Raw genomic sequence first — 23,637 nt, 5'->3', positions numbered from 1 at the left:
AGAGCCGGGCAAAGAGGTCTTCCTCCCGCAGTGCTGGGACATGGTGCTGGGCTTTGAGGGCATTAACCACGAACAGGGGACTGCTCCACACCAGGAGAGCAGCAGCAGGTGGGAAGGAGGCTTGCAGAGCGCGAACGCCAGGGGAGGCAGGCACAGCCTCCGGGAAGACGTCCCACACTGGTCAGGTCCCAGACGGATTTGCCACCCCTAGGGCTGGTTCGCCCCTCACCTCTCTCCCTCTCCCATCCCCTCATCCACGTGGTGGGGCATGGTGGAAAGGGCCAGGGTCAGAGAGGCCTGGGTTCCAGTGGCCTGGGGAGGTGTGTTCCTGCTTGGAACCTCTGTTTGCCCATCAGTAAATGGTGAAGAGAGGACAGGTCCCAGCTGTGCAGGAGGAAAAGCACAACTGGACTAAAGTGGCAGGTACCATGGAGGGTCTGACAGTGGATGGTGTTAAGAAGTGAATGTTCATGTCCCCCCAGCCTTCACACTCTGAAGCCCAAACCCCCAGGGTGATGGTATTTGGAAGAGGGGCCTTGGGGAGGTGTTGCGGTTTAGATGAGGTCGTGAGGGTGGGGTCCTCATGATGGGACTCCTACCCAGAGTGCTCTCTCTGCCTCATGAGGACACAGTAAGAAGGCGGCCATCTGCAAGGCAGTAAGGGAGCCCTCACCAGGGACCAACCATGCTGGTGCCCTGATATCAGACTCTTAGGCTCCAGAACTGTGGGAGATAAGTGTCAGTCTTTTAAGCCACCCCATCTGGTATTGTTCTGGCAGCCCACATGGACCAGGACAGAGGGTGTCCCCTGGGAAATGGAGGATGGGAGCAGGGGACAAAGTGGGGGAACCTCTTCAACCCTCTGTGGCCATTTGGATATGATGGAGATGCACAGGCGGCAGCTAGACTCCCCATCCACGCTGGTGTGGTATCTTCAGGTCAAGGCTGTGGCCCCATCTTCGAAGGCCTGGGCAGGAGTGGGTTGCAGCTGAGGTGTGGCCAGTATGTGCTTGGGGGCCTATTGACAGGTCCCCCAGCCCCCCGGGTCCCTGCACTGGGGACATGTACCACAGCAGCTGCCTGGAGAGAGTGGGGTCCCTGGTGGGACTAGCTCAGCCCCTCAGCTCCTCCCAGAGAGGGAGTTAAGAGCTGGCTTGAGGTCTGGGCAGGTCTTGGTCCAATGCCCAACTGTCACACTTTTGCCATTTGCAGCTCCGTGACCTGGGTCGTGGGTGGAGGTGCTGAGTGCAGTCCCTGGTGTTTGCCTGGACACAGGAACTGAAAGATGGCGTGACATGGGTTATTCATCATCACCCCACCCCCCCAACCACTGGACGGTGCCCTGCGGTCACTCAGCGCATTTCCTGTTTCCTATTAGATTTGAGAAATATTCACTGGGCATCTGCTGTATGCTGAAGGCCTAGAGGAGGTCACCTGTTGGACCAGTGTGGCCACTCTGGCTCAAGGCAATGTGACCCTGGGGGACAAGCCCTGGGCTGGGAGCCTGCAGACCCGAGCCTGGGTGTTGGCCTGGCCACAGACTTGCTGCGTGACATGGGCTGGGCCACACTGTCTGCCTCTGTGTCGGGGGTGCGACGGGGAGTCAGTGTACATGCTGTGAGCACTGACCTTCTGGGATGCCTCCCATGAGCTCCTCAGATGCTCCTCGCTCCGGAAGGGCTGCACTCTTCTGGTGATGGAATAACACCTTCCAGGACAGTGGGTGCTGGGGGCACCTGGGCCAGCGGCTGGAGGCCTGGAGAGTCCCGGAAGCAGCAGGAGCTGGGCTGGCATCTGCCCGGAGCCCACAGCCAGCCTGAGCAGGGGCGGTGGCCCAGTACTGTCTCTCCCAGCTCTGCCCTTGGAAGGAAGCCCCCACCCCAACTCACACAAACTCCTGCCAGCTCCGTGCGGTCACCGTCACGTCACTGTTCTCCAAAAGCCCGGCCTCGGGTAGGATCAGTGTCCCACTTTGCAGATGGAAAATGGGCTCAGGGAAGTGACCAGGGAGCTGGCCAGTCCCTGGTTGGGCTCCGAGGCCAGCTCTGGCTCTTCCCGCCTGCAGGGACGGTGTGTGGACAGGCCCCCACTTACCAGGGTTGGACTTACCATTTTTTGATTTCATAACATTGTGAAAACAATACGCATGCAGTAGAAACCATACTTTGAATTTGAATTTTGATCTTTTTCTGGGCTAGCGATCTGCGGTACGGTACTGAGACAGTCAATACTGTACTATAAAACAGGCTTTTCGTTAGCTGCGTGTGCCCAGCTGTAGGCTGGTGTAGGTGTTCTGAACATGTTTCCGGTAGGCTGGGCTGAGCTGTGATGTTCGTTAGGTTAGGTGTGGTCGGTGAAGTCTCAACTTAGTGATGTCACGAGCTTGCCCCGGGTTCATCAGGACGGACCTGCAATGTAAGCTGAGAAGCGCTCCTGCTGGTTTCCCACGCTCCCACGGCCGAGCACACAGATGGGGGCTGCACTGGCAGACGTTCATCCTCCCACAGTTCTGGAGGCCAGAAGTCCCAGACCAAAGTGCAGACAGGGCCGGCTCCTTCTGAGCCTGCAAGAAAGGGCCTGTCCCAAGTCCCCACTCCTGGCGTCTAAGTCTCCATCTTCTCCCGCTTCTTCACGTCGTGTTCCCTCTGGTTTCCCACGCTGCCATGGCAGAACGCACAGATGGGGGATTGTCTGGGGTTGTCTCTGTGTCTACGTTTCCCCTTTTTCTGAACCAATTAGATTGGATGAGGACCCACCCCCCAGATCACCTCGCTTCACCGTAATAATGCCTTTGAAGGTCCTGTTTCCAAACACAGTCACGTGCCGAGGTCCTGGGGTTAGGACTTCAACATGGGCATCTGGGGGTCCCAGTTCGGCCCACACAGATGGCTCGAGCTGCCCCCTGGCACCACTCTTGCTTCCTGCCACATCCTCTTTTGGAAGGAAGGGGCAGCGTGGCCGCTTGACTGTTTTTCTCTTCCTGCCTCCCAGAGGAGAGGCTCCTCTCAGGCTCTGAGGGCCACCGGGCACCCCGCCGCCCTACGTCTGTGTCTGTCGCTCTGTGAACAGAGCCCATTTGTGGCCAAGAGTGACTTTGTCCTCATGGGCCCCTGCCTCCAAATAGGAAAATCACAGGGCTTTCGTGCCAGAAGGAGCTGTGGGACTCCCCCACCCGTGGGCCTTGAGGGCGCACCCCAGATCTGAGCGGAGTGGAGTGGCGAAGGGTCTGCTCTTCCCGCTGGGCTGGAAACTCCTTCCCTGACCCCTTAGCCTTGCTCGGGGCTAGTGGAGTTTCAGCTTCCAGAAAGCCCCAACCTCACAAAGGGTCCAAGCAACAAAGCCCCCTGGAGCCAGGGCCCAAGAGGAAATTGTGTGTTTGATTGTTTGTTTTTAAGAGACAGTGTCACTGTTATTTACAGCACTGTGCAAAGTATCAAGGAAACGGAATCATTTTCTTTGGTGATTTTAAGATTTTTTTTTGGTAACTAGGAAGCCTGGGCTGGGCATGATGGTTCATGCCTATAATCCCAGCACTTTGGGAGACCGAGGCGGGCGGATCATGAGGTCAGGCATTCGCGACCAGCCTGACCAACATGGTGAAAACCTGTCTCTACTAAAAATACAAAAATTATCCCAGTGTGGTGGCGGGTGCCTATAATCTCAGCTACTTAGGAGGCTGAGGGAGGAGAATCACTTGAACCCGTGAAGTGGAGGTTACAGTAGCCAAGATCATGCCACTGCACTCCAGCCTGGGCAACAGAGCGAGACTCCCTCTCGAAAAAAAAAGAAAATAAGGAAGCCTGAGACCTGTGCCACAAGACTACATGTCCTCTTCAGCCTCCTTTGGGCTTCTAGATTCTTCCATACCCAGAACCCCCAACTCACCTCACCTCAGAAGTGAGACTGGGGCACTCTTCAGCCCCACACCCCACACTGAGACATGTTTGAGACCAGTGATTGTGCCAGGACAAGAGTGTCCCCAGGACAGCCTGAGGCTCGCTGGGTCACTTGTTCCTGTGGCCCAGCATGGGTCTCTAGGGGAGCCCTGGCACCGCGGGGCCGTAGACAAAGCCAGAGCCTCATTCTGTTTCAAAGAGGTGCCCTTACTTGCTCAAGGTCACACCATCAGTGGGCCCAGGTAGACAATGGACAGATCCCCTCACCTGGTGAGTTTTTGCATCTGTAAAATAAGGACAATTTGCTTAAACTTAGGGTGCAAAGAAGGGTGCTTAGGGCCTGGAGGCTCCAGTGCAGAGCTCAGCACAAGAGTCTGTGAATGCGCTGTCAGTACAGAGCGGGCATTTGACGTGGACCTGGAAGGACAAGTAGGGTCTTCCCAGGTGAGATGGGCACACAGTGCTCCCGGGACAGGAATGGTGGGAGTCCAGGCTGGTGCCGGGACTGTCGAGGACAACTTTGGGAAAGAGTGTGGGATCAGAGGGCAGTGAGGAAGTCAGGGAACCAGGTGGGTACCAGGCTTGGAGTGCTGGTTTGGGGGCTGGGCTGTGTTCTGTGGGGAGCCATGGAAGGTTCTTGAGCAGGGGAGGGGCCTAAGCAGAGGGGTGCTGCTTGTGCTTGAGGCCACCCTCCCAGATCTTGCCACCTTGCCAACATGGAGAGCTTGTCTTGGGGACTCCATCACCCTGACTGCCCCCTCGCGGTGAGGCTGACTCAGATTAGAAACTGGGCTGGAGGGAAAAGGGACCGACCCCACGTTTTCCAGCAAGACAAGCCTCCCTACAACCCTGTGGGACTGGAGGACAAGTCTCATGGGGGCCAGCTCCTGCCTGAGTTCTCGGGGCCTCTAGACATGAGTGTGGAGTGCTCTTCTGTAACTGTCCTCTGGTGTCTCTCCAGGTGGCGGTCAGTGTGCAAGGATCCCTGAGCCCTGGCGTGTGTTGAGCTCATGCTATGTGCCAGGCTCAGTGTCCAGCCTCGGCCTCTGATTCTCACCCCATCACCAAGAGCTCAGTACAGCCGTGGCCTTCCTGTGCAGATGGCAGGGAGAGGCTCCAGAGGTGATAACTTTCCCAAGAGCATGTGGCCTGGAGCTAGCAGGGCTGGCCTGGACCATCACACAGGTCTCTGAACATCACCAGGACTCCTCTTCCCGCGGTTGTGTTTGGCTGTGATGTCCCGCGTGAAGGCCAGAGAATCTGGGGCTTGATTCCCTTGAACTGTCCTGAGCTTTACAGTTGATCTCTGGGGTGGGGTCAACCCATCATCTCTTCCCATAGTGAGCAGCTGGGCCAACAGGATGCTGCGTGTGGGCATAGGAGAGAGGCCCAATGGGAATTGGCCAGGACACCCTGCTTGAATTTAAAGTAAGCAGAGCTGGCTTCTGGATCCATGCCCAGGAGATAATAAAGTCATCCCATTATGGTTAGGACTTCTCAGTCGAGCCTAGGAGAATGGTGATCACAGGGCATGGGAGAAGCAGTCTTTGGGGCCAGAGGAACACGGAGAGGTGGGTGGAGCCCAGGCAAGGCTGAGAGGAAGGAAGGCTGCAGTGGCGGCACTGCAGTGGGTGGAATCTGCTGGGGGTGGAGCCTATGGTAGGTGGAGTCTTAGTGAGTAGAGCCTGTGGTAGGTAGAATCTGCAGTAGGTGGAGTCTTCGTGAGTGGAGCCTGTGGTAGGTGGAGTCTGCAGTGGGTGGAGTCTGTGGTGAGTGGTGCCTGAAGCCGGAGAATCTGCAGTGGGTGGAGTCTTAGTGAGTGGAGCCTGTGGTAGGTGGAGTCTGCAGTGGGTGGAGTCTGCTGGGGGTGGAGCCTATGGTGGGTGGAGTCTTAGTGAGTAGAGCCTGTGGTAGGTGGAGTCTGCAGTGGGTGGAGTCTGTGGTGAGTGGAGCCTGAAGCAGGAGAATCTGCTGTGGGTGGAGTCTGTGGTGGGTGGAGTCTGTGAGTGTGACTTGCAGTGGGCAGGGGCAGTGGGCTGCCAATCAGTCATTGGCAGCTGTCTTTGACTGGAGATGGGTAGCTGGAGAACAGCAGACTTGGGCTTGAATCCTGGCTCTGCCGCTCCTCCCTGTGTGGCTTTGGGCTGGTCACTAAACTCTCTAAGCTTCCAACTGCCAAGTGGGCAGAAGAGTATCTACCTCCAAGAGTGGCTGTGAAGATTCCAGGTGAGGTCACGCCAGGCTTTGAAGGGCATTTCCCTTCTTGGATCAAAACAGCAAGTGCCTCCTCCGCTTGGAGAAAGTGACTTTACTGTCTCTAGAGAGGTCTGGAGCCAGCCTGTGCAGAGATGGTGAGGAGACCAGGCGTCGCCACTGAGTCCCCTCTCCTGCCATCTATACCAGGGAGTTTTTGTATGAGCAGAGATAAAATGCATGAGGCTGATTTGTAAACTGTAAACTGCTATCCTCATCAAATCTAACTTTTTGCTTGGTAGGCAAGTTCCAGAAATTAGATCAGGAAGAATTTGGAACCTAGTATTTTTTTGGAGCTGTTTCTCTAGAGCAGGGAAGCTGCTGTGATCGATGTTATGTGCTGCCAAACCTTCCAGAGAGTGAAAACCCCTTTCTCAATGAACTCATATCCTCACGCTATATCCAATCATTGTATTGCTTAAGAAATATTCAGTAACAAAAGCAACTGGAGATTTTGTAACACTTTCTGGCAGCCTTCATTTTTTAAAAGTCCCTTGAGCATCTACCTACAACTGAAAACCGTAGTCCCCGGATGCGCAACATAGGTCAAGCCATTTGTCTGCAGACAATCATGGTGTGCAAATGCATTTACAGACCCCTTGCAAAATCTCCAAGGTCCTCAAGTAGAAACCCACTGATTTGGAGAACCGGTTCCTGGGCATCTTGTGTAAGCCTGTGTGTGTGATAGCAGAAGTGGGATCGGAGAGGGAGGAGGAGGTGGCCAGCCTTGGGTTTGGAGGGGGAGCTTCTAAGCAGGGTGGGATGGGGTTCCTGCCCTTGGGGTGCATGCACAGAGGGAGCTGTGTAGAAATGATGTGAACAAAAGCTTTGCAAAGAGGTCTTCTGATGTCTGGGGCCGTCACTGTGGTGGCATTCTGGTTTTCCATGGCTGCCTAACAAACCGCCCCAAGCCTCAGGGGCATAAGACAAACATCCTGTTACATTCGTGGGTTGGGAGGGGCTGCCGTTCAGAAAGGGTGCAGTGGGCATGCCTTGTCTCCTCTCCACAATGTCTGTGGTTTCACTGGACAGACCCAAAGGCTGAGAGTGACTCAAGAGCTGGGAGCCAGAATCCTCCGCAGGTGTCTTTGCTGGCACGTCCTGCAGTCAATGCTGGCCATCCACGGGGACTTCCGTGGTCTTTCTGCCAGAACAGCGGCATGTGGGCTCTACGTGTGGCCACAGGGTGGAGTGGTTTGGGCTTCCTCCCAGCATGGCCACCGGGTTCCCAGGATGAGCATCCTCAGAAAGCAAGGCAGAAGCCAGGGATATTAGATGACCCAGCTTGGAAGCTGCCTGGCGTCCGTTCTGTCATATCCTTTTGGTCAAAGCAGTTGCAGAGGTCCACCCAGGTTCAAGGTGAGGGGCTTTAGACCTTTGAAGATGCAGCGTGTCACAGGGCTCTGCTCAGACACGTGGGGAGGCTCAGAGGGATAAGCTCAGAGGCTTCCAGAAGGACACCGTGGGAGGTGCTGAGATGACTGGATGCTACTGTCACATGCTGAGGGGAAGGTGGTTGCAGGTCAGTGTGAGGCGCATGTGTTCATCCTGTTCCCCAAGCACATCCTAGGGTTCAGGCAGTGGCAGGGGGCTGGGCCTCCAGGTGAGCCCAGCAGGCATGGAGCCCACCAGCCCTACAGAGGAGACAGCTGTCAAAGGACACATTCTGTGCAGCAGGCGAGCATGAGAGGAGGAGTGGCTCATGGACTCAAGTGATCCCTGCCATGAGCTGGTTCACTGGACAGAAAGAGGAGTTTGACTGCCGATGTCCGGGCCAGCCCTGGGAAGGGCACTGAGGGCCAGGGTGAATGACACCCCAGGAAGTCGTGGTTTGGGGTGACAGCGATGCCGAGAGGGGCATGTGGAGGTCAGGAGCCTGCGGCATTTTCCCATAATCAGTTTCATCTGCAAATACCTGTGCGCAAGCCCTGCGTCCATCCTCAGGACCCCAAGGCAGAGCCGAGCTGGTTGTGGTCCTCAGGGACCTGTGGTCTGGCCATGGGCAGGTCAAGGACTCAAGGGAGAAGCCAGACTGCACTCCTGGGGAACTGGAAGAGGGCCAGGTCGCCTCCTTGTAGGCGTTCCAGGGTGCCCCGCAGGTGTCTCACGTCATCATTGAAATAGAGCTGGGCAAGCCCCGGGAGGAGTGTGCCAGGGCCTGGGGTCCCACGGCGCTGGCACCATGAGCTTCCTGTGTGCCCTTGTGCCCAGAACTGTCCCATAACTGCTTGGGGACAGGGGCGGTGCCTGCCCAACACTCGGCCCCATGCTGGCCTAGCTCTTGGCAGAGAAAGAGTACCCAGTGCTTCTTTGCTTAAGGGGTACTTGAACAGAGGGTCGCCCTGTCTGGCCACATGGGGTCAGAGGCCTGCGGAGCCCCCTTGCTAAGCTCAGGCTATGATGGCCATGGTGAGAATGGGGCCGGCTCCAGAGAGCAGTGTCCTTGGTTCATGGTTATAATTAGCAGGCAGCCCTTAAGTAGGTTAGGAAGGAAGCGCCCGCCTGTGATCCGGCATGATTTTCTAACAAGTAACACTTGGGCAGGGCAGTAGGGAGGCCTGGACCTGCTCTTAAACCGAGGCACGAACTATAAAGTGAGAACCTGAGGGAGGGGACACACTCTAAGGCACGGGTGGGGGTTTGTAAGTCCCCGAAAAGACAGCGTGGCAGGATCCATGAAGATGCAAAGTGCGTGTGCTGGCACCCTTTAATTCCATGTTTATAAAATGAGCCCAGAGAAAGCCCTGTGCCCCAGGGCAGAGCTGGCACCGGGTGCGTGCGGCCCCGTGGTGTGTGAGAGCCTTGCCTGTCTCATGGCAAGGACTGGCTGAGCACACGTCAGCACGGGGCCAGCATCAGCTCTGGTCTCCTCAGCACCCGATCCTAGGGAGACAAACCCCTCAGGCATGGCCCTGGCCCATGAGGGCTTCCAGGCCAGGGGAGGCAGACAGCCCAGTGGACAACAGCCGCCCACGTGTCAGGGCTATGCTGCAATGAAGGTGAGCCGAGTACTGTGATGTGTGCCTGCTTCTGTCCCAGAAGGCGCCTGCCCATCCTCTGAGCTTCTAGCTTGTGTCACCTCCTCCCCGAAGCCCTCCCTGATTGTACACAGGTTCATCTCCCCGCTGTGCCTGCCCACAGCCCTGTGCCCGTCTCTGTATTTCTCTGCTTGTTGCCACAGTCAGAAGGAAAGTTGTGAAAGGGAAGCTGGAACTGTGTGTCCTGTGACCCGCTCTGGGTGAGCCGGGACCTCTGGAGTTCATATGTGTGTGTGTAGGTGTAGAAAACTGAATTATTATTAGAACATCCTTGGGATGTTTGGAAACCCCAAGCCAGCCATTTGGGTGATAGAAACAGCAGACGGGGAGCTTTCTGAAATCATCTTGGCAGGTGGAGCGGAGCTCCGATGAGAACCCCTGCCATAGGAAGACCCCAAGATTTCCCCTGTGTGAGTACACAAGGGGGTCCCCTGCCCATTCTCAAGGTGGATTTACCTCCAGAACAAACGAGGAGAGCAAGAGAACAAAGCGAGCACGGCTGCTGGTCTTTGGCTAAGCCAGGAATACATGCTCAGAGGTCCAAAGTTCACTGGGCCCTCAGAGAAGGGTGGAACTAAATATAGATCCGTGGGCACGGAGCGTAAATAAACAGTCAGGCAAATCCCAGCCAGGCGTGGTGGCTCACACCTGTAATCCCAGCACTTTGGGAGGCTGACATGGGAGGATCACTTGAGCCCAGGAGTTTGAGACCAGCCTGAGCAACATAGCGAGATCCCAAATACAAAAATTAGCTGGGCATGGTGGCACACACCTGTGGTCCCAGCTACTCGGGAGGCTGAGGTGGGAGGATGGCTTGAGCCTGGGAGGTTGAGGCTGCAGTGAGTTGAGACTGTGCCACTGTACTCCAGCCTGGGTGACAGGGCGAGACCCTGCCTCAAGAGAAGAAAAAACATTCCCAGAGATGACAGAATGATGAGAACTCTGCTGTCTGGGTCGTGAGAGCTGGTTCGCTGTACAGAAAGAGGAGTTTGCCCCCTGCCTGTGCCCCCTTGGCCTGGCATGTCCCTCTTCCTGTGCCTGTCATGCTGGTGTGGTGCTGAATGGCACACCTGTCTCCCCAGTACCTGACAGCGGGTCTACTCCTGTGTCTGTGTCTGTTGAACAAGTGAACACATGGCTTGAAGCCCAGCAGGTGATGAAAGGGGTGGGAGAAGGAGCCTTGGACACACCTGCGCTGGGCCCCAGTCTCTTAGCTGTGTGACCATCTCCTAGCCTCGGCATCCTCATCTGTGAGATGCGGATGACCGGCATTCCTGTGGGGCATGGTGTGGAACAAACAAGAGAAGGTGGAGGGCTTGGACCGTGGCTGTTGTGTGCCCTGCGGTGTCCCTGGAGCCTGCACTGTATTTACCATCTTGCCTTTTCCTGAAAATGCTTGTGGACTCCCGCTCTGGACTGGGAAACCTAGAGTGGACCTGAGAGTGACTGTTCTTCCCCTTTCCGATAGTCACCCCCGATCTGACCCCTCCACCCTGCAGCCTGGAACAGAACTCAGCTAACAGCTGCTGTTCACAGCCACCTGTCAGGCCTTGCACATGGAGCTTTCTCTACTTCAATGGACATTTAAAAAATCCTCCTAAGATCAAGCCCCAATTTACAGATGTGAAAACTGAGGCTTTGCAGAGTTCAATCCGTTCACCAAGATCACACCGCTGCCCCTGGATGGTGGACCCAAACCAGACCCTGCTGGCTCCCGTTCTGGCTGGCTGGTGGCAGACCAGGAGTCCAGCCTGGAGGGGGAGGCAGGGTGATTTCCTGAGAGAGTCACGTCCCTTCACTGTCAAGGTTATGTGTGAACGACACCAGCAATCATTCTTGTTATTCCCACTGGGGCTCCCCGAGGCTGGGGTTTCATTATCACGAGGGATTAAATACTCTCAGCCCCTGTGCGATGGATTCTTAGCATTTGAGTTTATGTTTTATGTTATTATCACAGTTAGAAACTTGTTAAACCGAATTATTGGAGCCAATCTTGAAATTGCAGTGAAATGAACCTGCTGCAATTGTGGTTCCTTTTTAATTTTTTTTTTTTTTTTTTTTTTTTTTTTTTTCTTTTTGAGACGGAGTCTCGCTCTGTCGCCCAGGCTGGAGTGCAGTGGCGCAATCTCGGCTCACTGCAAGCTCCGCCTCCCGGGTTCACGCCATTCTCCTGCCTCAGCCTCCCGAGTAGCTGGGACTACAGGCGCCCGCCACTGCGCCCGGCTAATTTTTTTCTATTTTTTAGTAGAGACGGGGTTTCACCATGGTCTCGACCTCCTGACCTTGTGATCCGCCCGCCTCGGCCTCCCAAAGTGCTGGGATTACAGGCGTGAGCCACCGCGCCCGGCCTTTTTTTTTTTTTGAGATAGGGTCTCACTCTGTCACCCAGGCTGGAGTGCTGTGACATGATCTCAGCTCACTGCGACCTCTGCCTCGCGGGTTTCAAGTGATTCTCCTGCCTCAGCCTCCCAGGTAGCTGGGATTGCAAGTGTGCACCACCACACCTGGCTACTTTTTTAAATTTTTAGTAGAGAGAGGGTTTTGCCATGTTGGCCACGCTGGTCTCAAACTCCTGACCTCAATGATCCACCCACCTAGGCCTCCCAAAGTGCTGGGATTACAGGCATGAGCCATAGTGCCTGGCCTAGAATTTTAAAATTGTTTTGATAATTTTATTTCTCAGAGCAGCTCTTGGTTTCTAGAAGACACAGAGAGTTCCTATGTGCTCCCATCCCATCTTCCCTATGATTAACATCTTGTACTGGTGAGGCACATTTGTTATAACTGTACCAATGTTGATGTATTGTTTTTGTTTGTTTGTTTGTTTGTTTGTTTGTTTGTTTTTTGAGACAGAGTCTCGCTGTGTCGCCCAGGCTGGAGTGCAGTGGCCGGATCTCAGCTCACTGCAAGCCCCGCCTCCCGGGTTTACGCCATTCTCCTGCCTCAGCCTCCCCGAGTAGCTGGGACTACAGGCACCGCCACCTCGCCCGGCTAGTTTTTTGCATTTTTTTTAGTAGAGACGGGGTTTCACTGTGTTAGCCAGGATGGTCTCAATCTCCTGACCTCGTGATCCGCCCGTCTCGGCCTCCCAAAGTGCTGGGATTACAGGCTTGAGCCACCGCACCCGGCCTGATGTATTGTTTGGTGAAGTCCATGCTTTACATTGGGGGCCGCTCTCAGTGTTGTAGTTTCTATGGGTTTGGACAAATGTACAGTGTCGTGGATCCACCATTACAGTATCGCCCAGAGCAGCGTCACTGCCCTAAAAATCGCCAGTGCTCCGCTGATCCCAGCCCTGGCAACCATCAATCCTCTTACTGTCTCCTTAGTTTTGCCTTCTTCAGCACGTCACGTAATTGGAATCCTGCAGGGCGCAGGCTTCCCAGGTTGTCGTCTTCCAGCTAGCAGTATGCATTGAGGGTCTCTCCGTGCCTTCTCACAGGGTGACGGCACGCTGCTTTTTGTTGGTGAATCATAGTTCATCGTCTGGATACGCCCCAGTTCGTTTATCCATTCACCTGCTGTAGGACAACTTGAAACTTCTCTTTTTAATGTAAAACACGTGGCTGACTTTGGGCCAGGTTCTGGGGGACGGAGAGTGCCACCTGGCCCCTGCTTTGGCAGGGTTTTGCTGTTGCCCCCCCAGCCTCCTTGCATGCCTGTCCTCACAGTTTGGCAGCTGCAGCTGGGTGAGGAATGAACGCCGTACACCCACTTACCTACCTGTGGTCCCAGGGCCTGGCAGGAAGGGCCAGCTGGAGGGAAGCCTGTAGCAGCTGCACCTGCGTAGAGGCAGCGGCGTCCTCACCGCGCAGTGTCTACCTCCCATCGCGAGAGGGCAGAGCCTCCGCCATGTCGCCGCAGCCCCAGGACGCCTCGGAGGCGGTCCCAGCAGGCAAGATTGGGGCCTCCAAGCAAATCCATGCTCTTAGCAGCTTCCCCCAACACCGCCCCGCCCCTGCCCCCGCCCCGCCATCCCGGACCAAGCATATTTCCAGTCACCTGGAAACCGTGATGTCAGGCCAGCGTTCTTAAAAATAACAATGGCAATTGTGCATTGAGCACTTATTGTTTGCTGGGCTGGTTGCTATGGGAATGTTTTCGCCAATGGTCCTGGCATCCCTGGGGCCAGGCAATGCAAGAAGATGGATGCCTAGATGGAGAGACAGACACACAGACAGAAGGTTAGGAGTTTCAGGGGCTCGCCTGAGGTCACGGCATGCAGAAGGCCAGCTGAGGCTGCATCCCAGGCCATCCGGCCCCACCACTCTGAGACTCTGAAGCTGACGCTTCCCTCAGGCTGGGTTTGGGCCGGATTCCAGCAGTGCGAACCTCTCCCTCGTCCGATCACGAAGAGACGCCTGTGCGCTGTTCTCTTTGTTGCCAATAGATCAGAACATACGCGTCTTGAAGATGCACAGCCCCCACCCCTGTGAGCTCTGACTGAGCCTCGGATGTGGACCGGGTGTATCACCTGCATGGCACCTACAGGGGCCCCGGTGGCCTGGGGGCCATGCGTGGCCGAGAGAGGCACTGTTTGAAGTGTAGTCCACAATTCTAATCCTTGTTCTGCACCGGGAGGCTTCGATTCCAGCCCAGAAAACCTTCGCCTGCTGCCGCCTCTCCACCGTCTTTATTAAATCGTGGTTGAGGTGGTTTCATTCTGCAGGCAAAAGGTGTGTGGAACAAGCCTGCTGTGGACTCAACCAGAGTGAGAAAGGCCAAGTGGCCTCCAGTGGCTGCAGACTGAGCCCACAGGGACCCTCACCGGGCTCTGTCTTGTCCAGTTTGCAAAACCGGAGGCAGGCCCAGGGTGGTGCTGAGTTATTTTTCATGCCATTCATCTCCTTTCCCGTGCCTGCTTCCCAGGCCAACCCCTCTCCCTTGTCCCCAGACGGCTGACACCCACTGCCCTTGGTCTGTTTGGAATCCCTGGCCTGGGAAGACCTGCTGCCCCAACACGACCCGGGTTCCTCCTCTGCGCCGTCCAGTCACAGTTCCCTCCATGCGCAGCGACCCCAGACGAGGACAGGTGGCCAGATCAGTGGCTTCCAGGATGTGGGTTTCTGGGAATGGGTGGGGGCAGGTTGGAACTGGATGGGGAAATGGCCTCCTCTGTCTGAGATGCAGTGGCTGGATTTTTACCAGGGAGATGAGGAGACCTTCCAGGCTCAGAGCGCAATCAGTGCTGGCATTTAGCAGTTATGTAAATATATGTGAGTGTGCGTCTGTGTGTGAATACGCTTAGCCCTCAAATGAAGGGTGGCAGGTATTTTCTGGGCCTGTGCCACGTCCCTCAGCCCATCTGTGGTTTCGACTGCAGCCAGGTGGGCCATGCCCGATCACCTGTAGGCTGCCCAGCCCTGGCATCTGCAGCACCCCTGGCTCTGTGCCTCAGAAACTCACTCAGCCCAGACACCAGGCAGACCAGAAGAGGGGGCTGGGAGTTCCGCCTTGGGCAGCTCTTGCACTCAGGGGACAGGCAGTTGGGGGCCAGTGCCCCGGCCTCCCTTCCTTCCACGGGAGAGCTGGGACATGCTCCGCAGGGTTTCCTGGACGTCCCCAAACCCTGAGGCTCGTCTCCCACGTCGGGAGCAGCTCAACAACATGCCTGCCAGCAGCTTTCATCTTCCCTGCTCCTCACTCTGGCCTGGCACCTGGGGCCCCCGAAATAGACCACTGCACCCACAGCCTTGTCTTCAAGACTGGCTTCAAGGGAACCCAGACCGAGACAGGGGGAGCTGGCGTTAGAGTGCTGTGGAAATAAAGGAAGACGTGAGGACAAGTGGAGGTGATTTTCTCAGACCCGCTGTGGCATGGGAGTCGGCCACACGGGCAGGCAAGTGGTGGGGAAGCCTCCGAGGGGGAAGGACGGCTCCGAGTGAGCCCCCATGGAGCCTGTCGGCCTCGGAGGACTGGAGGTGGCTCCTGGAAGGGAGGCATCCCATGTGATTGGTTAGAGGTGTATTTGGCTTCCTCCAAATGATCCTAACTGGAAAGCGGGGGCACAAATTAGGACGGCTGTCAGTTTCGAGTCAAGTCCTGGCCATGCGGGACCTAGTTATTGTTTAGCCTCCTGGTTGTCGAGGAAGAGCTGTCGCCTCCCTGTGAGTCTGCCAGATAGCTGGCTTCCCGGCTGGGTGCCAAGGCTGGACTGGACTCCTGGGCCGGCAGCTGCAGGTGTGGGCTGAGCTCTGCCTTTCTCTGGGCCTGGCCATTGTCTGTGTGTTCAGTCTCTCAATGAGATGGTTCAGGGTGAACTTGGCCTGAGCAGAAGGCGTGGGGCGCAGCGCTGGCCGAGTGAAAGCCCACCCTGGGCTGCTGCACTGGGGTAGTCCTTGCTGTTGGTGGCTCTCCCTCCCAGACGAGGAGTGGCTGGCAGAATGCAGAGGGGAGGGGCTTGGCGCCTCGGCCCCTCGGCCCCCACCTGTCTGACAGGTTGACCACTGCATTCGCTTCCCTGGCTTCTGTAACAAGTGACCACAAACTGAATGCAACACAAATTTATTAGCTTCCAGTTCCAGAGGTCACAGTGCCCACCAGGTCTTGCTGGGCTAAAATCAAGGTGTGAGAAGGGCTGGTTCCTTCTGGGGACTCCAGAGGAGAATCCTTTCCTTGCCTTTTCTGGCTTCTCAAGGCTCCCACATTCCTTGGATTGTGGCCCCTTCCTCTGCCTTCAAAGCCAGTAGTGTGTCATCTCCCTGACCTTCTTCCACGGTCACACCTCCCTCTGGCCACAGTCGCACCATATTCTGATTTTAAGGCCTCTGTGATTATGTTGGACTCAACTAGATAATCCAGATCATATCCCATCAAAGCCCTTAACTTAGTCACACCTGCAGCCCCTTTGGCCATGTCAGGAAGTGTATGCACAGGTTCCGGGGATTAGAAATGGGACATCTTAGGGGCATTGTTCTGCCGACTGCAGCACTAGCCACAGAACCTCCTGCCTGGTGCCTGTGCCTGCCCTGGGCTCTGGGCCTTCAGTCCCCAGGCTGATTCATTCTTGCAGGCCAGCACTTGCCGAGTGTCAGCTGCTCCTCTCCGCTGGCCCCCCAGGATCCACCGCCTGGGTCTTGCCCAGGTCCTGTGTGGCTGACTCTGTGCCTGGCAGAGCTCCACATCCAGCTCGCTCACCTCCATCTACCAATTCCTCAAGCTTCAAAGCGATGCCAGCTCGGCCACCTGGTGGTCACTGTTGCTCACCTGGCCGTCCCTAATGCCCACTGGGAGCCCCTCAAAGGGCAGACCTGAGGCTTCTGGGCCGTGGCCCCCTGTCCTGGGCACTAGTCTCTGTAGCTGCTTTGGGAGGATGGGGATGAGGAGTGTGTCACCCTGCCCAGTTCCCGGGAGCCGCACAGTCAGGCCCTGTGACCATCCATCCTGACCTGTCCATCCATCCAGCCATCCCTTAAACATCCTGTACTGTGGTGGCTTTAAGGGAGATTTAAGGGGACAGCAGCAATATTCAACTCCATGTCCCAGGACCCAGAGGGAAGTTGAAGTGAGCTCCCCTTAGGACCGTGGCTGCTGTACTTGCAGAAGAGAAGATTTGGTACCTGCTACTGAGGGTTGCTGAGCTTACAGGGGGGTGCCTTGACCCTGAGACCCCAGAGGGTAAGGCCGTGCCAGGTGAAGGCAGCTGTGGTTGGGTCATCTTTCAGGTGGGGAGGTGGTGGCCTCATTGCCATAGGTGTGCATGTGCATGAGAACCCCGGGCCCCTCCCTGCGTGGGGCTACGGTAGACAGGAGCCCACATTGGGGGTTGACCAGTTGGCCTTTGCCCTCTGGCCCCTCACCCCTCCGTAATCTGACTCCTGTGGGTTCCCAGGCAAAAGAAGACAACAGACCAACCCTGATGCCCTGTGGGGCTTGTGCTGGTGGGCGCGGGGCCTGCTGGGAGGGTCAGCTCTGTGTCCTCACACCCCTGTTGTGCTCACCTTTGTGCCTCACACATCCACCCTTGAACACTCTTCTTCTCTCTTTCCCAACAGTGTCGCAGCCCCAGGCTGCTCCCAGCCCGCTGGAGAAGTCGCCCAGCACGGCGATTCTGTGCAACACGTGTGGAAATGTGTGCAAGGGCGAGGTGCTGCGGGTGCAGGACAAGTACTTCCACATCAAGTGCTTCGTCTGCAAAGGTGAGTGTCCCGCGGTCCTCTGCAGTGTGGCCCCTGAAACAGGCCTCCCAGTGGCGATCCCGGGCCCTCATAGCATCCTGGGAAGCCCTGCTTAGGCCTGGGATATTGGAGAACACTCCAGGTACAGAATCTTCATAGGACAGTGTGATCTTTTCAACATAGCCTTGTCTCTTGTGGGTGTGATGGAGAAATCGCCAGAGTGGGGAGGGTCAGGGGATGAGGGTCCAGGTCCCCAGGGGTGTCCTCGTGTGGCTACACCCAGCCTCAGAGAATTCTGGTCCTGGGGTCAGAGGAAGGTGGTCACCTGAGCACTGCAGCCACACAGGTAAATAAATGGTCGTGGTCAGCTGCGTGAACTCAGCAGTGGGGTCCACGCAGGACCTTTGCTGGACCACAGGCATGCGGGCACCCCCACCCAAAGTAGCACTGAGAACATTACCACTATTCCAGACTAAAATCACTTCAATTTCTCTATGATTATAAAACAATAATGTAAATAATCTACTAAATTCCAATAATCCTGAAAAGATGAGAAAAAAGCAAAACAAAAAAAAAAAAAATCACGTGAGGCCCCGCCAACCGAGATGGCCTGTGCCGAGTCTCCCTCCAGCGTGTTCCTCCTTCCTACACAAAGATAGCGCATGTGCCCTTGCTAATTTTCTAAAATTAGATTAAAAATAGCACTGAGGAAGGGATGTGCAAATCAAACCAATCTGATGGATGTCGATGCGAGGAGTTTGCAATTTTATAGGAATTACATTAAGGACATTGCAAATTCCTGCTGCGGTGTGCGGCCTGTGCCTGCCTGCCTTCTGCAGGTTCCCTATGACGAACCCCGGGGCCATTTGGAGATTCACACTCGCTTAACCATAACGACCCTCGATGAACCCTAGTGTGCTGACGGTGTGCTTTTTTCTGGGCAAACAAAACTAGGAAATGTGCCACAAGCAGATAATTGGGCATCATGATTTTCATCAGGCGTCGCACGGCCCCCACGTGATGGTTGTGGGCTGATTCATCCGCTCCGCAAAGGCTCCAGGAGGCCCTGCTGTGAGCCAGCCTCTTGAATGTTCTAAAGACCAAGAAAGCACAAGCTTTAGCATGGATGCGTTCACTGTCTGGTGAGGGAGATAATGTTAGGTAAGGTGTGCAATACGATTTGAAAAGGTGACTTTTTATAGTAAAAACCAAGCGCACGTGTGTAGCGGGGGATGCCCACAGGGAAGGATTTCGAAGACTCCAGAAAGGACTTCACAGGGGAGGTGGCGTGCTGTCTAGAACCTCAAGAGAGTAGAAATCTGCCTGTCAGAAGAAAGGCCACTCCAGATGGAAGGGAATCGTCCTGGCACCAGCCGTCCAGGGGGGACATATGACTGCGTTTCAGAAAGGGGGACACTGAGGTCTGGAAGCTCCAGGAGTTTGCCCAGGGTTTGCATTCCAGGCATGTCTGCAGCCCCTGGGCCAGGGTCTTCCCTCCTGGGTTTCTGTGGAGGCGCCTTGAGGGTCTCCCGAGTATGGGGGAGCAGCAGGAGGGGAGCAGGTGCTGTCTCAGCCCTGCCCATCGGAGTGCAGACATTGTCCACTAGTCCGCTTCGTGTTTGCAGGCGCAGTGTAAAGACCGTGTGTACAGTTCTGTTGCTTGAAAACAATGGCCTAGACTCTTCTGCTGCTAAAAGGGGACCATCTGAGAACTGACCCTGGTGCCGCTGGTCCTGGAGGAGACCTAAGTCCACAGCACGGCACCTGGGGCCCTCCAGGGGGTTGGTGACTTACGGAAGATGCTGAGCCCAGCCAGCTCTCCACTGGCCCTGGGACCCCAAGCGGGCTGCACCATGTCTGGCAGGAGTGGGAATGCCCTGGATCCCCTGGGCTGAGGCAGACCCCAGCCCCGCCCCTCAGAGATGCTGAGACTTTGTCCAAGGACGTGGGTGACTATCAGAGACATCACTGGGGGCACTCAGTCCCCCAGAATCACATGGACGGGGGATTGCCTGCACATCTACAGCCTGGCTCGGCCCTCAGTGAATTCCGCCCACAGCACCCTGATGCCCTGCGTGCCCCAATACCACTGCGCTGCCTGACAAAGGCAGCAGGAAGCCCCGTTCTCACCTGCAGACCCAGGCCCACCCTCAGGACGGCAGTTCTGGGGGCTGCTTTGGAAGAGTGATGAAGCGAACAGCACCCTGTCCAGCACACGCAGGGAAGGATTTGTTTTCTGGGAGTGAGTGAACGAGCTGTGGGTGTGAGTGTGGCCGGCCCCCATCCTCCCACACTTCCATAAACAAGCCGGTGGTCCACCTGCCTTCCCGAGCCTCCAGATCCTCGCCCGGGCTGCAGAGCGAAGGGGGTGTGTCAGCGCCAGGGGCAGTTGCCTGGGAGAAGGGGTGGCCTACGCCCTGGCCTTTCTCTCCCTGCAGCTGGTGGATTTCGTGCTTTTCATTAGGGCTTTCCAGGGCATCGTGGGATTTGTCTGGTCTCATTTTTTCAACTCTCCATAAAGATACATTTGCCACATTTCTGGAAAGCAAAATCCATTAGATGCCTCTTTTGAAAAGCCTATTTTAAAAGACAAAGGGGAAGCTTGCACTTTATTTGAAAGGATTTCCGTAAGCACAGACCTTGGGCATGCAGCAAAGTGCATCAGACCTGAGTCCAGTTCATCACCTCCTGTGACCCAGGGGACTCATGGGTGGTGGAAACTGCCCGGGTCCCCCTCCTGTGTCACCTGGGCAGAGACCACTTCAGCCTCCTCCAGTGGGTGTGGAATAACCATAACCCCTTCCTCACCAGCTACAGGTGGTGGGATGAGACAGTGTCAATGGCAGGCTGACCCAGGGCCAGGGACTCACACTCCATCACCTAAGACAGTTAGTGACCATAGGTTCCAGCAGTGGCAGGGGTCTGAGGGCAGGCTGGTGTCAAGATCCACCACGTACCCACTCCCAGCCAGGTAGAGTCGCACTGTGTGCCAGGCACCTGTGCCAGGACTGTTGGCCCTGCAGATGCGGCAGCCAGGGCAGTGACCACCCCTTCTCCTGGGAAAGCTCTGCCTTCGGTGGGTGACCTCTGCGCTGGAGAATGGCACAGAGTAACTAAGATTTCCTGCAAGCTTTCAAATGAGCCGCATTTGTTTAAGCCTGAGGACCGTACAGTCTTGGATGAATCTTCTCTCCAGGCTCTCATGAGAATGCAGCTTATGAATCATTGAGGGTGCTTTGGGATGAATAAAAAGAAGACCCAACTCATAAATATCCAACATGGATATTTATCATCTTAACACGAAGTCTGAAGGTAGCCCCATACCCCTACCCCAGGGTTGGCTAATTAAACAACTGACCAGAGTTTAATTAGAGAGAGACGCCCAAACGTTCTCTCTCCCACACAGCACCCTGTGCCTGTCATCAGTGCCTCTCCTCATGGTCTCAGATGGCTGCTGTTGCTCCAGCATCACGTTCTCACCGCATGGCATCCAGCCTGGAGGTGTACACAGGCAAAGGCTCTCTCCTCGCATAACCCTCCCTCTCACTAGGGAGGAGAGCCCTTTCCTGAAGTCCCCATAGACTTCCCCATATGACTCATTGGCCAGAACTCAGTCACATATTCACCCCCACTGGCAAACAGGAACGGGGGGATCGTGGCTGACTTAGCCCAATCATGGCCGTCCTCGGGAAGGCACATTACCAGGTGAGCCAGAGCAACGTCTGTTCGCAGGGAAGACAATTGTATCACAACCTAATTCTGATTCGAGAGGTCCCACTATATTGGGTTCCCACTCCCCAGGCACTTGTGCCTCAGTTTACCTGGGAAATCTGTGAAATCGTATGATTATCCTCTTGTCCATGGCTGCCCCAGGCTTGGGCATTCAAATTCCACCTCTGCCACCCACAGCCCATGTGGCTCTTAGGCAGGTGCCTCAACCCCGTTTTTCTAAGTAAAGGCATTCAACAACTATTTATTGAGCATTTACTATGTGCCAGGCGCTGTTCAGGGTGTATGGAAGATAGCCGTTAACAAAACAGACATCCTGTCCTCATGGGGACCAGTTCTAATGCAAGGAGACAGACAATAACACCATAAAGAATAAATAAGCGAATTTCATCATGTGCTAGGAAGTGAGCCCTGCTAGGGAAGGAAAGATGCAAACTGGTGGTCAGGGTGGGCCTCACGGAGGAGGTGACCTCTGGGCAAAGCCCGTTGGAAGGAGGTGAGGGAGTTAGTGAGGGAAAGGTGTTCCCACCAGAGGGAACAGCCAGTGCAGAGACCCGGAAGCAGGCAGGTTTGGAAACAGCAGGAGGCCCATGTGGCTGGAGCAGAATGACCAAGGGGATAAGGGAGGTAGAGCCTCTGCATCCCTGCAAGGACTGTGGCTTTGACACCAGCAAGGAAGCGCAGAGGAGGATCCTGCTCCATCCTTGTAGTTTTCCATGGATCTCTGGGTGCTTGCTGGTGCATGGAGGCCAGGCTAGGAGTCAGGAGGAGGGTAGAAGCAGGTGCAGGCACCTAGACTGGAGCCAATGGCAGCTGGGATGAGGGGTATGAAGGTATCTCATTCTGGATGTCTTTGAGATCCAGCTGGCTCTGTCTTTACCCTACAAATGGGAATACATGTAGAACATAAATACATCAAATGCATAGGACGGAGTGCCTGTAAAAACGAATCTGGTTTACTTGGCCTTCAAAGGATGGCTGAGCTCTGAGCTTTGGGAATATGTTTTAACCATGATCTGTTGTCTCCTACTTGCAATGATGAAAAGATGAGGCCATACCCTCGTGTGCCCTCAGGAAAGCAGGCATTTTCTGGTCCAATTGGAAGCGGAACTGAGCCAGTCCACGATTTTAGCAAGAGCCAAGAAAACAGGCAGGGAGGGAAGGACACGTGTCCGGAGGAGGGTCCGTGAGCTGCGCACGTAAGGCAGGTGGAGTTGTCCCTGAGGACGCATCCATCTGGGACTATAAATAGCCGCCTGTTCTAGGCGGTCTGGGAGGAGTGAAGGAATGGTGCAAGATGCCTGCACACGTGCCTCCTGGGTATTCCAGGCATTTATGAGAAACACCCATGGGCCTCCAGCATCAAAGGGAAGCTCCAGACAGGTGGGCCTTGGACCCGGCCCAGGGCACTGCTTGTTCCGCACAGCCTGAGCTGCACAGGGTGCCAGGAGAGTCAAGATCACATGGCAGAGTTGTGAAAGTCCCGGCAGGAGGACTCTCAGATGACGTCCACCCCATCGCCCTGTTATTCACAGAATGGGACCCTGAGCTGGACTGGGTCAAGACTTGGAGCCGCGATGACTGGCCAGCCCTGGAGCCCTCGCCTAGGTTAAGGCTCACTCAGCCCCCTGGGGTTCTCTGTTTTCTTGTGTTTTGATGTGAATTGGCATCTCCTTCTTCCACTCACCAATACAGAAAAATAGAGAGCAGTGGGTGGACAGCACCCTGGGTGGTCCCTGTTCGGATCTGGGTGTATATTCCTCCCAGCTTTCCCCTTGTCTGGGTCTCTTTAAAATTTGAAGGCATGCCGGCCGTATGCCTGATTCGTTCACTTCAAATTAGTGTGTAGGCACTTTCTCACCATACAAATTCCTCACATTCATGTCAATATCCTCCCAAATTCCTCCCAATGCATGGCTTGCTAAACCTCATCTCATTGATTTCTTTATCTTTTCTTGTTTTTTTTTTTTTGTTTTGTTTTGTTTTTTGAGACGGAGTGTCATTCTTGTCGCCCAGGCTGGAGTGCAGTGGCGCGATCTTGGCTCACTACAACCTCCGCCTCCCGGGTTCAATCGATTCTCCTGCCTCAGCCTCCCAAGTATCTGGGATTACAGGCATGCACTACCACTCCCGGCTAATTTTGTATTTTTAGTAGAAACGAGGTTTCTCCATGTTGGTCAGACTGGTCTTGAACTCCTGACCTCAGGTGATCTGCCTGCCACAGCCTCCCAAAGTGCTGGGATTACAGACGTGAGCCACCGCGTCTGACCTTCATCTCATTGATTTCTTACAGCCGCCATGCAAGATTGGTATTGCTACCTCTATTCTACACATGAGGACTCTGAGGTTCAGAGAGGATAAGTAACTTGGTCAAGGTCACACAGCTGGGAAGTGGGAGGAGCAAGGACTCAAGCCCAGGCTGCCTGACTCTAAAGCCCAGGGATCTATGTATGACATTTTACTGTATCTATAATGCAGGGAACATTGTTGCAACTGAATTTCTGTGTCAGTCATGGTCATTTCCTTGGGACAATCCCAGGAGAGGGACTGCTGGATCAAAGGGTGGGAAGTTTTCACATTCCTTGGAGTCAGTGCCAACTGGTA

The 23,637-nt window shown here is 55.3% G+C and overlaps 1 protein-coding gene across 16 annotated transcripts in view; it reads left to right on the top strand.

Moving 5' to 3' along the window:
• ABLIM2 (actin binding LIM protein family member 2) overlaps positions 1–23,637 on the top strand; it is a 195,310-nt gene that overhangs the window by 36,056 nt on the left and 135,617 nt on the right. For all 16 annotated transcript variants that reach the window (XR_012091644.1, XM_073012534.1, XM_037983103.2 and 13 more), the window contains exon 2: positions 17,182–17,325. Coding sequence is in view for 15 of the 16 variants with exons in the window: in XM_073012534.1 (XP_072868635.1) it covers positions 17,182–17,325 (144 nt within the window). In the remaining variant the exon portion in view is untranslated. The remainder of the gene's footprint in view (positions 1–17,181; positions 17,326–23,637) is intronic.

The sequence above is a fragment of the Chlorocebus sabaeus genome, chromosome 27 (genome assembly GCF_047675955.1).
Source record: "Chlorocebus sabaeus isolate Y175 chromosome 27, mChlSab1.0.hap1, whole genome shotgun sequence".
NCBI lineage: Eukaryota > Metazoa > Chordata > Mammalia > Primates > Cercopithecidae > Chlorocebus > Chlorocebus sabaeus.
Note: the sequence above shows the minus strand (reverse complement) of the source record. Positions and strands in the feature narration are given on the sequence as shown.